General features: G+C 36.8%; 1 protein-coding gene across 1 annotated transcript in view; it reads left to right on the top strand.

Annotated features, from left to right (window-relative positions):
* The first annotated feature begins 1578 nt into the window (after positions 1 to 1578).
* Positions 1579 to 16163, top strand: part of ZW10 (zw10 kinetochore protein) — a 34223-nt gene continuing 19638 nt past the window's right edge. The window contains exons 1-7 of the mRNA XM_045840469.1: positions 1579 to 1765; positions 3548 to 3682; positions 8501 to 8602; positions 8792 to 8869; positions 9019 to 9178; positions 10472 to 10624; positions 11270 to 11461. Coding sequence (XP_045696425.1) covers positions 1661 to 1765; positions 3548 to 3682; positions 8501 to 8602; positions 8792 to 8869; positions 9019 to 9178; positions 10472 to 10624; positions 11270 to 11461 — 925 coding nt within the window. The 5' untranslated portion in view covers positions 1579 to 1660. The remainder of the gene's footprint in view (positions 1766 to 3547; positions 3683 to 8500; positions 8603 to 8791; positions 8870 to 9018; positions 9179 to 10471; positions 10625 to 11269; positions 11462 to 16163) is intronic.

Genomic DNA, 16163 nt, shown 5'->3' with positions numbered 1-16163 from the left:
ACTGAGACATGAAAATCAAACAGTATGAGCAATTTACAGCCAACTGGTGAATGGAAAGACCTTATGTCCCCTAACCAAGGACACTTGAAAGCAAATGGTTTATACCTCTCCTCCCTAACCAGAGAATACATAGTTTCATAAGCCATAAACCACAGGTGCCAGGAAAGAGAGGAATGCTACTGCAAACAGAGAAATAACATGGGAACAAAGTGATCCACTGAGCTTGGGAAAAAGAAGCTGCAGGACTCCTTTTTAGCTGCCCCTCCCCTTAATCCCAAGAGAAAGGGCAGGTCTTTGCTCCCCCTAGGATTTTCCCTTCCAGATTCCAACGTTTCCCCTATATAGACTTGCTTCTGAAAGTTCAATGGGAAGGTGGATGTTAGAGTTTTTACTTGCCACCTTCTTAGATTGCTGGCCTCTGATATTAATAAAAGCACAATTATAATCCAATACTTGTCTTTGTTTTTTGACTGAGCAGTGACAGGCAGTCTGAGCCCCAGACTTGGTTTCAACTGGGCATTTATTATTAGTAGTATTTAGAATTCAAAGTGAGACTGTCATGTCTGCCAAATAGAAGTCGATTTGGTTTTCTATGGAGAGGAGATTCCTAGGATGTTATGCCTGTCCTTTGTGCTTCCTGTCTCAACCTCCATTTTATTTCCTTTGCTCATGTCACAGGAAGCTGCCTGTGCCTCATTAGAATAAGCAGATTGTCCCACAGACACTCAAAATTGACAAGGACCTTAGGATCAGCATCTACTTGGGGTCAACCCTCAAAGACAAATTCAAAAAATTAAAGATAACATTTTAATTAAAGCAGTACATAGTTTTTTTGAAGAAAAACAGAAAATTAGAATAACTTGGTATACATCTTTTACTTCTATATGTGTATTTATATTTGCTTTTAAAAAAAGGGAATCATACTGTACATATGTTGTGATCATTTCAGTGTGTGACATTTAAATAATGAGACAATTTTTAAAAGCTTATTATAAAATTGATTTATATTGATCAAAAGTGTTGAGTATCTTGTTCTAGTCCACGCAATGCTGTTATTGGTACCTAGATAATACAAACATACATGAGTTATGTAGATGTAATATATGTATAGTTAGTTATATGTACAAGAATGTAGTATACATGTATATACGTATATACGTAGATGTAATATAACTATGCACTATAAACAGCAAGTATAGGCAGACACTTATAAGGAGGTGACGCCATTTCTTTGAACAACTCTAGAGGGCCCTATTCATTTAGATTTTCATGGTCAATGCAGCCCATTTGAGTAAATATTTAATGAAAAAAGTTCAAGATAGGCGTGTCAGGTCTTCTTGGCTACATACATTTCATAAATAAGCGTTTTGAAATTTAGAAAAGTTCAGTTAGGACTGGTGGGGAAAAAATATTGTCAACCTCTGCTGAAGAAAACGCCTTTGCCAAGTTTGCCAACTATGAGATGCCGTGGAGGTTCCACGCCAGTAGAGTGGCGGTGCCTGCTGGGAGTTGTAGTGCAGCTGTCGCTCTCCGCGTGGCGGTCTGGAGCCCGCGAGACTTCGTTTCCCAGCAGGCCGCGTTCGGAGGCTGCTGGCGGGACTGGAGCTGCCGCGCTGGCTCCCGGAGAGTAAACCTCTGTTCTTTGGTTCCTGTTGTGGCCATGGCTTCGTTCGTGACGGAAATTCTGGCACACTCGGGGAGTCTGGAGAAGGAGGACCTGGGAACTCGGATCAGCCATCTGACTCGGCGGGTGGAGGAGATCAAGGTGCAGGCGGGGCAGCGGTTGGCTGACTAAAATGAGATGCGGGATCCCTGGGGGATCGGACGGGGCGGAGAGGACGCCAGAGCAGAGCAGAGTCAGGTGTGGGCTGGGGAGGAAGAATAAGGGGCGGGAAGCCTGGAAGTCTGTGGTTTGAGGAGGGAGCTCGGAGGGGAGCTTAGATCAGGTCTGGGGACCGAGGAGGCGTGGGACGGTGGAAAGGAAGGGGTGGTGGCTGGGGATTGTTGGGGAGACCTGGCGTAGGGGAAGAGGAGAGAGACTGAGGAGACGCGCAGAGCTGGGAGCTGGGATTGGAAGGTGTCCAGGAAGGGAGTACTTATGAGAGACTGAAATGAGGACAGGGCTCCTCCCCATCCGTGAGGGCTTGTTTCCTGCGCTCATTCCCGTTGTACAATTTGTGGATGAATGTAATAGCTTGGGAGGAATGTGCCATCCTCCTCCCCGAAACTTCTCTTGTTAAAACCCATCATATGTTTGTTAAACTCTCTTCTGCATTTCCCGGGACACTGAGGCAGTGCTGAGTGTTGAAAACACGTGAATGGCATTTATATGGACCCTGTTTTGAGACTGATGTAGAAACAAAAGGCACATAGCCACACACAGTTCCTTGTGTACTGCTGTTATTACCTTGCCAGTATTTGCCCACATCTTTGTTCCCTTTCATTTAAAATTAGGTGTACCGCATACGTCTAGATTTAAGGAAGCAGGTTTGACATTGTACCATAAAGGCACAAAGTGGTTTTATTTTACAAAAATAGCTTCCGAATTTTAAGTAGTCATGTCATTGGCATCTCTTCTTTAACATGGCTTTAGAATTTTTCACCACTTTTATATGATGGAGTGAGGACCGATTATTAATCTACTTTATCGTGGCTCCTTTCTGTTTGGGACCTGACTTACCCTTTCTCATGGATTTCTTTTCCTAGTTTGAATCAGCCAATTGATAATTACTTTCTGTACTGCAAGCAGGCCCGCTTTTTTTTTCTTTTGTCTGGTTCTCAGATTTTGCATATGTTGGCATTTCTTCATATATTACCTGTAGTATTTTACCAATTTTTCAGGTTCCATCTTAAATGTTTCCTGCATGAGAAATATCCCCATTTTCCCTCAGAAGTGATGTCTTTCTCGGTTCTCCTGGAGGACATTAACTCTGTTGTTTCATTACATTTATGAATTCTGGTTACTTAAGTGTATACTATCTTCCCTACCTAAGAGGAACTTATTTCTGGGCAAGCATAGTTTATTCTTGTATCTTCCAAAGCATTGACTAATTGAGTGAAAAGTATTCCATAACTTGTTTATTAAATTATTTTGAATTAAAGGAGATGAAACTCATCAATTTAGGATTATAAAATTAGGCCTTCAGTTTTATAAGCAAGAAGATAGTAATTCATAAGTTGAATGAGGCATACAGATTATGAATTTAATTTATCTGTGTGTTTTTTTTTCAATTAGCTATATGCTTAAATTTGGTGGCTGTAATCTGAGCTGATAATAGTTCAACATGAGAACATCTGGCTTTGCCTCTCTCTTTTCCAGCATTTGTGTAACTCTTGGGCACTGTTGGGATTTGTTGATCATTGACTTTTTGCACCCTAATCATGTTATGGGACCTTTAACAGTAGGAGAAATGTGTTTTTCAAAGAAACCCATTGTCTTGGAGGGAAAGTGGAAGGATGTGGTGACTGGCAAGAAGGCTCCAACATGGAAGATGTGTATTTTTACTGAGCTCCCAACATATCTCTTTGATATTTTTCTGTCTTATAGGGTGAGGTGTGCAGCATGATCAGCAAGAAGTACAGTGAATTCCTGCCAAGCATGCAAAGTGCACAGGACCTGGTTGCCCAAGTGGATAAGCTATCTGATGATATTGATCTGTTGAAATCCAGAATAGAGAGTGAGGTAAGAATAGTTTGTTATACTGAGTAGGTTTGTAGGGAGGCAGTAAAGCTTCCTGATTCCTAAGATAATTCATTTCTGTACAACTTTTCAAGGCCTCATTTTTTTATTGGCAAATGGAAGTTGAATTAGATGATTTTAGGGTGACTTTCAACTTTAGGAATCTTTTTAAAAAATACAATTAAAAATTTTTCTTTTTATGGTAACATTTCATTTTTAGCTATAATAATAATGTCTTGCATTTGACTAGGACTTTATACATTTAAAAAAGTCTCAGGATTGTTTTGTCTTCGTAATAAAATAAAAACAGATGAAGCTTAGACTGGATCATTTGGCCTCTTGTCTTATCCCTTCTTAGTTTAAAATATTTGAATCTGATAATGGCCAGCATTCTCTTCTATCTGCAGCTGGCCTTAACAAATTCACACTTTGGTGCAGTCTTTGTCTTTTGGCCCTATTCTGGAAAATTGGCTTGGTTTGCCAATGACAGACACCCTCTTTCCTGTATAAAGCCACTTTTTCTGGACACATACAGAATCCTTGCCCATTTTGTACTGTGTTACTTTGGAACTAGTGCTTGCTAAAGTTCTTTCAAAAAGTCTGGCAGGTTTTAAGAATGTTTAGTGTTTGCCAGAGTTCTGACATCACAATAAGAAGTAAGCCAGTCTGAAAACAAATGTCTGCTTTATAGTTTTAAAAAACATTTTTCACTTCTATTACCTCACCAAGATTTTTCCCTGCAGTTTCCTTTTAAGAAAAACAGGCAGTTGAAAGAAACCAAACCGATACCAGAGGTTTAAACACAGTCTAATCTTAGGTACCTTCTACATCTATTTCTAAGTTATCACTCAGGGCCCATTGACCTCCAAAATCAGGATGCTGAGGTAACCTAAAAGGTCCTTAAGAAAAGACACCAACTCTTTTCTCTTTGATAGTCACCAAAGAAGGAAAGTGAATAGATGTGTTTTCAAAAGTTTTTTATAGAACTTGAATCATGAGTGGGGAAACCACTAGTTTACCTAGAAAAATCTATTTAATAGCCAGTTTACTACTCATTCTGATTAGAGGTTTTAATAAAAATAAATGTTATTCTACAATTTTGACACAGTTCAAGTAATATTTTCAGTATGTGTTTGTTTGATCAATAAGTCAATAGTGCAGTCTTAGACTATACTTTTAGAAATGAAGTGTCTGCAACAAGAGATTAATGGGCTCTGTACTTTTTGCTGGCCAGATTATGGCTAGTGAAATTTACTCAGTTCTGTTTGTTGTATTTTGAAAACCAGCCGATGTAGATGAGAAGATCCAGGCCTGAACTCCACATTATCTGAAAAACAGTGAAAGAAGCTAAGGGTGTTTAGCCTTAGTAAGAAACACTTTCAAGATTTGAAGCCCTATTGCATGGGAGAGGTGTTCAAATTTATGGCTAGAGAAGAAGAATTAGATTCAGTAGGTGGATATTGGGTTTATTCAGTATTTGGTATATTTATTGAACACGTACAAGGTGCCAGACACTGTGGTAGTTGCAGAACTAGACAGTTTTTTTATTTTCAAATGTGAATCTAATGCCTGGTATAGATAAGTAAAATAGTGTGATGCATACTAAATAGGAATAATCCAGTTACAGAGAGGGGATGTAGCTAAGGATGGTTTTCTCTAGGAAATAGTGTTCAAACCAAAACCTGAAGTGATAGATAATTAGGCAAAACAGGAAGGTAGAGTGTTTTAGTTAGGCAGAGGGGACAGCAATGCAGAGGTATGGAGGTAGTGGAGAGCTGTCACTTTTGGAGAGCTTCAAGTATTCCATCTGACTATGCTTGGAGAGTTCGGTGGGAAGGAACATGAGATGAGATTAAAAAGGTGTAAGCAAGGATTTTAAGCAAGGAGCGATATCAGGTTTGAATTTAAGGAATCCCATTTTGCTTACAGTTTAAAGAAAGGACGTGAGGAAAATGAGAGTGGGAAATGAGGAAACAGTTAAAGTAATCAGGCAAGACTGGATGGTGACCTGCTCTAAAGTCAGGGCAATGGGGATGGAAAAGAGTAGACAAACGTGGCAGACTTTGGCCAGCAGAATCTGCGTGTTATGACTGAAGACGAAAACAAATGCAGACGACTATAGTAGTCCTGTGGAGAAAAAGGGAAGGTATGGTACTTTCTTAAGACAGAGTCCTGTGGCCACTTCTCTCAAGGGGAGAGCGCCTTGGCCACTCTCTCAAAAGGAGAGCTACCCGACCCTTGCCTGGACAAGCTTTTATTGTTTTTCTCAGGTGTTACATCAAAGAAGGATTTATTATCTATTACATAGAATATTGTTGTCTACATTTTAGGTACAATCAAGGAAATGAAAATAACAAATACAGAAGGGAAAGGCAGCGAGCTGATTAGTTCCATCCTTGGGAAAATTCACACAGGCTTTGGAAATAACCTTCAAGATAGACAATAAACATCTACTGTTTCAGACCAGGGTGAGGGAGTTTTAGCAAGAGCAAGCTATAACAGTCTGTATGCATTTTCTAGGCCTGATTCCCACAGGAAAACCCAGTTTGAGGGTCTGGCTTCTGCCCACCACATCACTCCTGTAGGTTTAACATACAGGGCTGAGTCACATTTGCCAGATTTAAAACAAACGGATCCTATCCCAAAAGAGATAGGATCTTTGGGACTTTTGATGTGGGGAGTGAAAGATGGGGAATCAAGGATAAGGGGAACTTGGTCATTGATGTGCCATTCAATGAAATAGAGAATCTAGAGAAGGAGTAGGTGTTTGTAGGGGAAATGAGTTTAAATATGGGTTACTTAAGGGATGTGCAAATAAAGCTGCACAGTTGGGTTGTGTTAAGATGGAGGGTAGACTGTTGGAAAGACAGAGAATGTGAGGGAGCAGGAGTAAACAAACTTGCAATGCAATGGCTCAAACAAGAAATAATTTTTTAAAAAGATTTTTAGAGAGGGGAAGGGAGGGAAAAAGAGAGAGAAAATACCCATATGAGAAAGACACATTGATCTATTACGTGCCCCCTACCAGAGACGTGGCCCACAACCCAGGCATCTATCCTGCCCTGACTGGGAATCAAACCGGTGATTTCGGTTCCTGGTAGGGTGCTCAAACCACTGAGCAACATCAGTCAGGGCATATAAATTTTTTTTTTTAATTGTAGTAGTATAAACTAGCAGGCTGATTCTAAAACCTAGGGCCTAGCTACTCTAGTAGTGTGTGTCAAGAACTGTGAAGGGGATCTGAGGTTTTAACCTACTTGCAAGTGAACAGGTTGGCTTCATGGATACAGTTAGAAGCCATGAGACTCCTTGGGTGTGTGATGAAGGACAGTTTATTATTCAGAATAGAAATTGAAGCCATAGGAATGGGTGAGGTTGCCCAGAGAGAATGTATGGAGCAGGGTTTCTCAACCTAGGCACTATTGATATTTGGGGCTGGGTAATTCTTTGTTGTGGGATCTATCCTGTACATTGTAAGATGTTTAGCAGTATCCCTGTTCTCTACTCACTAGATGCCAGAACTCCTTCAGTTTTGACAAGCCAAAATGTCTCCAACATTGCCAAATGTCCTTGGATAGAGAGAGAGCAAAAAAAAAGTTTATTTTTTGGGAACCACTGGCTCAGAGTAAGAAGGCCAGGGAGAAAGTAATATCAATGTGTATGAAGTAGCCAGAGGGGAAATGAAGCTCGCCAAAGAAAGTGAGAAGGAATGGCTAAAGGAAAGGAGGCAAATCAGTAGAGAATGGTGCCATAGAACTAAGGAAAGGAAAATAACAGTGTACTGATAAATAGTTAAAATTGATGATACATGTTTTGGATTAGCAACAAGGAGTTGATTGGCACCAACTGTTTTAGAATAGTTTTGGTGTAATGGTGGGAATAGAAGCCAGATTACTGTGGGTTATAGAGTGAATGAGAGGTGAGAAAATCGAAACAGTGAATATGGATCACTCTTACAAGAAACCTGCTCGTGACAAGGAGGAATGAAATAAGGTAGCTACTAAGCAATAGGTAGGTTGCTAAGGTGGAGGAAATTTTTTCTTAAAGATGGGGGAAATTTTAACATTCTTAAATCTGATGGGAGGAGCCATGCTTTAGTAGGTATTCAGTAGGTAATCAATATATATATATATTTCATGAATGAAGGATGAAACAGGGAAAGGTAAAGATATACAGAGGAAAGGAAATAATCGATACAGCAAAATTCCTGAAATGGTGAGACAGAATGGAAGGTAGATTCTGACTCATCATAAGGAAATCTTAATAGAGAGATATGCTAACTGTGGAATGAGTTGGCACTGGGGATACCCTTCTGGTAATCTAGGTGGATGGGCTCTCTGATGATTGATAATGGTTTAAACTAAGAATAGATGGTGACACAAGGATATTATGTTGATGGGGTTGGGCATTTCTGCATAGGATAAGGGTTTGGACTAAGTGGACCGCTTAAGGTCTCTTCCAACTACGTCCCAATCTTAACCAACATTTAAATTTCAACATGAGTTATATTCATCTAATAAAGCTTATTGATTAGCTATGATTGTTTCATTTCTTTAAAAAATTTTTTTTCAATTTTTAGAGAGAGAAAGGGAGGGAGAAAGAGAGGGAGAGGAACATCAGTGTGTAGTTGCCTCTCACACGCCCCCTACTGGGGACTTGGCCCACAACCCAGGCATGTGCTTTGACTGGGAATTGAATCAGTGACTCTTTGGTTCGTAGCCCAGCACTTAATCCACTGAGCCACACCAGGCAGGACTAAATGTTTTATTTCTTACATATAGTATAGCTTAAATGTATACTTGTCTTTGATGTGTGAATTAGGTCCGCCGAGATCTTCATGTATCAACTGCTGAATTTACAGACCTGAAGCAACAGTTGGAAAGAGACTCAGTAGTCCTAAGTCTGCTTAAACAGCTACAAGAGGTTAGTAACTTCAAGTGAAACCTCAATGTTTTGGTGGTGAGAAAGGTTCTTTTTTCCCCTACTGGTCTCATTATTAAATGTATATCCCTTGACTACATGGTATTTTTCATAATTTTAAAAAAAGCAGATAGACTTGAAATAACAGGATATATAAAATAAAATACCCAATAACTATACTTACCTTTTCAGTTTTCTACAGCTATTGAAGAATATAATTGTGCATTAGCAGAGAAGAAGTATGTCACTGCTGCTCAACATCTAGAAGAGGTATTAAATGTTTTCTCCAAGGCATGAACAATTAGTACTATTCTTGTTTTTAGTAAATTTTGTGTTCCATATATTATCAGTATATAAATGTATTTTAATTGCCCTGAGTCCAGAAGAAATGTTTAACAATGATTCCATTTCACTACCAGGCACAGAAATACTTGAAGTTATTAAAAACCAGAAAATGCTTTGATTTAAAAATCTTGAAATCTCTTAGTATGGAGCTCACGATACAGAAACAGAACATACTTTATCACCTTGGCGAAGAGTGGCAGAAGCTGATTGTATGGAAGTTCCCACCATCAAAAGGTGCTGCTGACCTCAGGTGGACTGCTTTGCTTAATCTGCCTGAACCAATTTGGCCTCTGAATATATTCTAAACATTTTGTATTAAGGTTTCATTTATTAACCTTGCAAGTCTATATTGAGTTCTCATATTAGGCAAAATGCTTGTTAGGACTGATTCATCTGGGTCTCTAAAGTGTCCTCACTTTACTTCCCTTGCATCTATCTTTCTGTTCCTTTTAGTAGGAAGGAGCAGAGAAGAGTGAAGATGATTGAGTGGGTGGGGTCGTGTGGTGAAGGGTATGATAAAAGAGGTGGTAGCAATTTAAGACCATACAAAGTTTCCATTGGATAGTAGGATGATCTGTTCCCAAGAGCCCTAATCCCAACAGTTTATCTTGGGTAGAAAGCTTAAAGCTTAAAGAATCTGTTTAAGTATTCTCTCTCTTGCTGAGGAAAGAAAACAGGGGATCAAAAAGACTGGTTTGGCTCAATTTTTCTTAGTCCTTGATGGTGACAATCAAGAGATGGGGGTGCTTTGCAAGATAAAGAAATAGGGTAACTCTAGCCCTGGCATTTATTTATACTACTTAGCTCTCCGTCTGCTTGCCACCCATGCCTGAGCCCTCTTTGATGTCTTACTTATGCAAAATGAAACTCATGAGAATATATGTAAAGGACATGCAATTAAACCTGTTATATATAATTTCCAACACTGAATCCGGAAATTTAGTCTTTTTCAGGGGAAACCTCACAGTCTCTCCTTGTTCCCTTTTCAATGTCCACTTTAGTCTCCTAATACATTATATATGTATGTGTATACACACAAACACACATGTGCATTTTAGATATTTGAAAGGAAATAATCTGGAAAATTTTAAATTCTACTTCCAAGCAAACTGTAAAATTATGAGAAAATGGCAGATATATTCTTTGTTATAACACACCCTTCCTGTTAAGCTTGTTTGGCAGGCTGTTCTCTTTACTCAGTAAAAAAGAACAAAAAAGAGGAGGTCTTAAGTGAAACTAGGGTGTTTCATTTCTTGCCTTCATTCAGTGTTTCAGTACATATACATAACATTTAATAAACATTTATTGTAGGCATGTCATCTTGCTTTTGCACTTAGTTTGAACATGCTAAAAAAGTAATTTCTTGTTTTAATGTGATGCCAAGGACATAGTTAATATTTGATTGCGTTGGAAGTGTATTGTAATAAAACATATTTAGGAATATCCATGGAGAATGGGCTGTGAGGAATAGAAGTGGAAATATCTTATTTTGCTGAGACAGCTGATATATTTTTTCCTCTTTCTTAGATACCAGCAACTTGGAATCTTGCCTGCAAACAGAACTTCATTTATGTACTGGACAATCTCACAGTGAAGAGAAGACTCCTGTGCCACCAACCGGTTCTGTCCTCTTGGCATTTTCTATTCTTGGAGAGCTGCATACTAAACTTAAATTATTTGGTAAGGCACACTACTTTGTTTCATTTACATGTGTTAAAGGAGTGACCGTAAAAAATTATAGAATATTCTCTGGATAACACTGATGATGGATCATAAGGTTTAGCCTCATCATTCATCAAATGGAATTGCCATAAATATTAGTCTTTTTACTATGGGCTTACTTTTTTTTTAAACTAGCTACTGCTGTTTATCTGACTTTTTGAATAATTAAAAAATTTGTAGATAATCTGGGAAACTTCCGTGGGAAAACCTGCAATACATAGTGTGTGGTGTGTAATGTCATGATAGTATGTATTTTTTAAATTAATTTTAGAGAAAGAGGAAGGGGGAGAAAGAGAAACATCAGTTTGTTGTTCCACTTATTTATGCATTCTTTGCTTGATTCTTGAGTGTGCGCTGACCAGGGATTGAACCCACAAACCTTGGTGTATCAGGATGATGCTCCAACCAACGTAGCTATCTGGCCAAGACATTTTATTTATTTATATATATATAAATTTATTTATATAAATAATGCGCGTATATATATATATGCGCGTGTGTGTGTATCTTTTTTTGTTAGATTTAAAGATCTTTGTTTTTGATAGGCTTTTATATAAAAGTTTCTTCTAGTGATTTTTGATGAGTGTTTGTGTAATTTTTCAGGTCAGATGTTGCTGAAGTATATCCTTAGGCCTCTGGCATCTTGCCCTTCCCTTTTTGCTGTGGTAGAAAGCCAGCCTAATATTATTATCATTCGTTTTGAATCTATGATGACTGACTTGGAACACCCGTCACCATCTGAAGTTTTTGCAAAGGTCAAGCTGGTTCTGGAAGTGCTCCAGAAGCATCTCCTAGGTGTGTATCTCCAAGGCAGTGCTTTTATATTTTGGAAAAGTCATTATGGTTTTTGAAAGTAAATATTATTTCAAAGTAGATAAAAATCCCACGACCTGAATATACAGAGGATCAAAGGTGAGTAGGCTATGTCATGGGAACAAAGTAAGTTACTTTCTTATTTCTTGGTCTAGTTGGTATTCCTTCTCTGCCCTATATTGACGAGTAGGGTTAATAGTGATACTCTAGATTCTGTATTTGTAATGTTTAGTTGAATTCTAGGATGCCCTTCTCTCACTTAATTTCTAGTAAACATCACATTTTGGGACTCGTGCTTTTATTATAGGAGAAAAAGAAAGAACTAAGTGCTATTTTACATATTTCAGTGGGTAAATACCTTAATTTGACATAAACTAGATTTAACATAGGAAATGAATTACATCCAACTCAAACCATTGTTTAGATCTTTATATATTCACACTTGAAATAGCCAGTTTCTTTGTTGCTTAAATCATTTTTTTGGTTGTTATACTATTAAAAATAAAGTTTCCTGTGTTTTATTTCAGTGTTGGGTTTTTCTTTGTTTGTTTGACTTCTTTTTGCTTTTCTTAGTTGTATATTTAATAGTTAAATCAAGTGTTCTTGTGTGGAGAAAATAAAAAAGAAATTCTACTATTGTTCATATGCTTTCCTGGCAGTCATGTAGTTTATTTAGGGAATAAATGTGCAAGGAATGCTTTCTAATTTTGATAGGAGCAGAGAAGAAAAAAATCTTAAGGCTTGTATAAATTACCAAAGTCCAAGGTTGTTTTTTTGTTGCTTCACTTAGGGAGATAATCAGTTTTATTTTTATTAGATATAAGCACAGTTGTAAACAAAATATCTAGATTAGAAGGAACCAGAGAAGTGATTTAATCCAAATATTCCTGTGCTTAAATCTCCTCTGTAATGCTCCCATCAATTGTCCATATGACCAAGCTGAGTACCTTAGTGAGAGAATCACTTCCTATAAAGGCATTTTATCCTACCTCTGGGCATCTCTGAGTGCTATGAAGTTTTTAAATCATGTCTTCTGTCTATATTAAATACTACTACCAAAATCCCCATTTTACAAAATTAAATCTTTAGGGTAGTTTTTTTAAAAAGTTATTGAAATATATTGTCCTGTAATGTTTGCTTTATTAAAGCTATTTCTTCTGTACAGAGCTATATAGAACAAGTCTAATTCCTATTACACATGACAGACTTTAAAATTCTTTACAGTAGCTGCTATTTCCTCTATATCTTATCACCAATATAAACATCCTTAGTTTTTTTTTTCAGTGATAGTTTTAAGTTCTCCTTATCTTCATTGATGTTGTGTGAATATATTCCATGTTTTTCTGTGATCCTCTTATTAAAGTGTAGTGTTCGAAACAAGTATTCTAGGTCTAGTCTGAGCCAAATCATAATACTGTGGGAGCATTTATGCTCTCATTCTCAGTTCTGTGGTTCTTATAGTAGAGCCAAAGGCTGTTACTTCACAGTTAACTCATTGAGCTTAATGTAATGTAAATCCTGTGCCATACACAGTGCAAATTGCTGCTTTTTCATCTACCACTTGTACTGATGTTTTTGGAGTTAGCATTAATCTTTGCTAAATTTTACTTGATACAATTTTGCAATGTATTTACTGTTCTTCATTTAAGTGTATAAATGATAACCATGTTTTCTTTTTTTAAGATTTTATTTATTTTTAGAGAGAGGGGAAGGGAAGAGAAAGGGAGAGAGAGAGAGAGAGAAAGATCAGTGTGTAGTTGCCTCTTTCATGCCCCCAACTGGGAACCTGGCCCACAACCCAGGCGTGCCCCCTGATCAGGAATCGAACTGGTGACCTTTCAGTTTGCAGGCCTGCACTCAATCCCCTGAGCCACACCATTCAGGGCGATAACCATATTTTCTTAAGTTCAGTCTAAGTCAGTGATGATACTGTTGTATAGAATAGGGCCAGAGGGGACAGGTGTTTTGGGGAATGCCAGTAGAAAATGCTTTACAGTTTAATACCAGTTCATTAAATTAATTAGTACTCAATCTCTTATTTTACTTGTAAGTTTTCTTAGTACCTAGGGTATTCAGAAGAGAAGTGTTGCTAGGCGCTCTTCTAATACATCTTTATGTATTTTATTTTAGGCTTTAGTTTCCCCTTCTGGCTCAGAGAACATTGCCTTTGGCAAAGAAGAAGATGGCCAGGCAGGAGTTTAGGAATTCTGTGGTCTCTTTGATATTCATCAAGCATCATTCCCTTCATCTTGCTCTAAATGTAACCTGAAGATACTTAGACTCCTTAGTTCTTGTTGGAATACTCTACTTTCTTTGGATTTTAGCTATTCTGAAATTTCATAAAGGCTTTTACCCATCCTTTTACATTTGAATATGTACTTTTTCTCTTTCATATTTTCTTTATTATTAAAGTTCATTATACCAACAATAAAATAGGCTTTAAAAGAAGAGAATGAAAAATCTTTTGGGAAGAATTTGGCAAGTGTATAAAAAGCTGTAAAATGTTTGTATCTTTTAAACCAGGATTTCAGCTTCTAGGATTTGGCCCTAGAAGTCTGAAATACGCAAAACCATTTATGTATAAAGATGTTCATTACAATGTTACTTATAATACTGAAATACTGGAAAGTCATGAAATCTTAAATAGGGAAATGATTAAGTAAATTATTTAGTTATATAGTAGGCCACTTTGCATAGCTATGTTGCACTTTATTGCTTTTTTTAAAGGTAAAGGTGAATTTTAAAATTAATTGCTTTTAAAAAGCCAGCAATAAGCATTGCCTTAAGGGATTAACTATTTCCAATAAAATCAGTTATGTCAGTAATGTACACTATTGTAAATATGCTTTAACTTTGTTTTAGGTGTCATGGCTAGTGCAAAGAAGAGAAAATAAAATGAGTATGATATTAAAGAGAAGATATTATTTTACTTGTAAATGATATATACCTAGAAAATCAAGACTCTTCTAAAACTTTTATAATTAAGAAATTTACTAAGTTGTCTAGATACAGTATAAGTATATAAAAATTGATAACCTTTCTCTAAACTAGTTGTAATCAGCTGTAAAGTATAAAGATATTTATGATGACAACAAAATCTATAAAATTTTTAAAACTAAAAAAGAGTATATATGAAAGGAAAACCATAAAACTTACTTGAGGTTGTAAAGTAAGACCTGAATAAAGGGGAAGCTGTCTTGGAGTAGAAGAAACAGTTTCATAAAATTGTCAATTCATTCCAAAATAACATACAAATTGAATACATTTCCAGTCAGATTCTGTTGCATATTTTTCAAATTGGAAAAATGATTCTAAAGCTTACATCAAAAGTATATTTGTGAGTATTGCTAATATTTGAAAAACATTAGTGGGAGGATTTTATCATTGAAACTACTGTAATTTTAGGACTATAAGATGCACTTAAGTTTTAGAGGAGGAAAATAGGAAAAAAATTTTGAAGCAAAAAATGTAAAATACTTAATAACCTGTGACCCCTCTCCACCACTGCACCCTACCCCCTACCAGGAGCCAGGTAAGCTACATTTGAAATATAAGACATACCCTCTTTCCTCTCAAATTTGGTGGGGGAAAGTGCGTCTTAATGGACTGAAAAATACGGTATGTTTTTGGCACAAGAAGATCAGTGGAATGAAATCAAGTCCAAAGTAGAGCTAAGAATAAAAGAGAACTTAATGTTTGATCAAAGTCACATTTCAGTTTAGGGGGCAGATATTTTCTTTAATAATGGTACTAGAAAATTGGTTTATCTATATGGAATAAAACAAAGTAGATTCCTGCTTCATACTTCATACAGAAATAAATTCCAGATGAATTAAAGCTCTATATGCAAAAAATAAAACAATGAAAATGTTAGAAGAAAATTTGGAAGTCTTTAGTAGCCTTAGGAAGCTCAGAATGCATAAAGGAAAGAACTGACAAATTTGCCTGTATGTAAGTGTGAAAATCTATTAGGCAAAGAGTACCATAAACAAAGTTAAATGACAGTAGTGTACTGGTAGAAAATATTTGCAATACATTGGACAGACAAGGAGTTAATATATAGATTTTTTAAAAATAAAAAACCATAATAGAAAAATGGGCAAAAATATAAATAGGCAATTCATGGAAGAAAAGGTACAATTTGTTAATAAAAATGTGTTGCTTAGCTTTGTTAGTAGGGCAGTGGAAATCATACTATCAAAGTAGAACTTTTCACCCTTAGAGTTGACAGAATTAAAAGACCTATGTAAGACACTTCTGATGAAAAATTTGTAGAAAGGTAGTCTGCTTTTTGTGACTTTGTTAGAACGCAACCTGAAGCTATATAATAAAATTTAAAACATACATTCCTTTTACCCAGGTATCCCACTTTTTTATTTGTTACAGAAGTGATATCAACAGTATAAATGTTTATATGTGTGAGTAGTGTATACACTTGCACACTGGAATGTGCATTGTTCGAGGAAATGGGTGTGTAATGTATGGTTGAGCCGTTCTGTGGGATATTATGCAGCTATTAAAAAGAAAGTAGAGCTAGACAAAACCTATTTTTCGGACTATAAGACACACCGCCCATTGGGGAGCCCCCCCATTTGGGAGGAATAATGGTTGTTAATGCTGCTGTTGAGTTCTGTTTACATTTATACTGGTGAAAAATTATTTAGGTTATTAAATATTTTACCAC

This window comes from Phyllostomus hastatus, unplaced genomic scaffold (assembly GCF_019186645.2).
Source record: "Phyllostomus hastatus isolate PE091 unplaced genomic scaffold, TTU_PhHast_1.1 phas_contig_113, whole genome shotgun sequence".
Classification (NCBI taxonomy): Eukaryota; Metazoa; Chordata; class Mammalia; order Chiroptera; family Phyllostomidae; genus Phyllostomus; species Phyllostomus hastatus.
The sequence above is the reverse complement of the archived record's forward strand: the minus strand, read 5'-3'. Positions and strand labels throughout refer to the sequence as shown.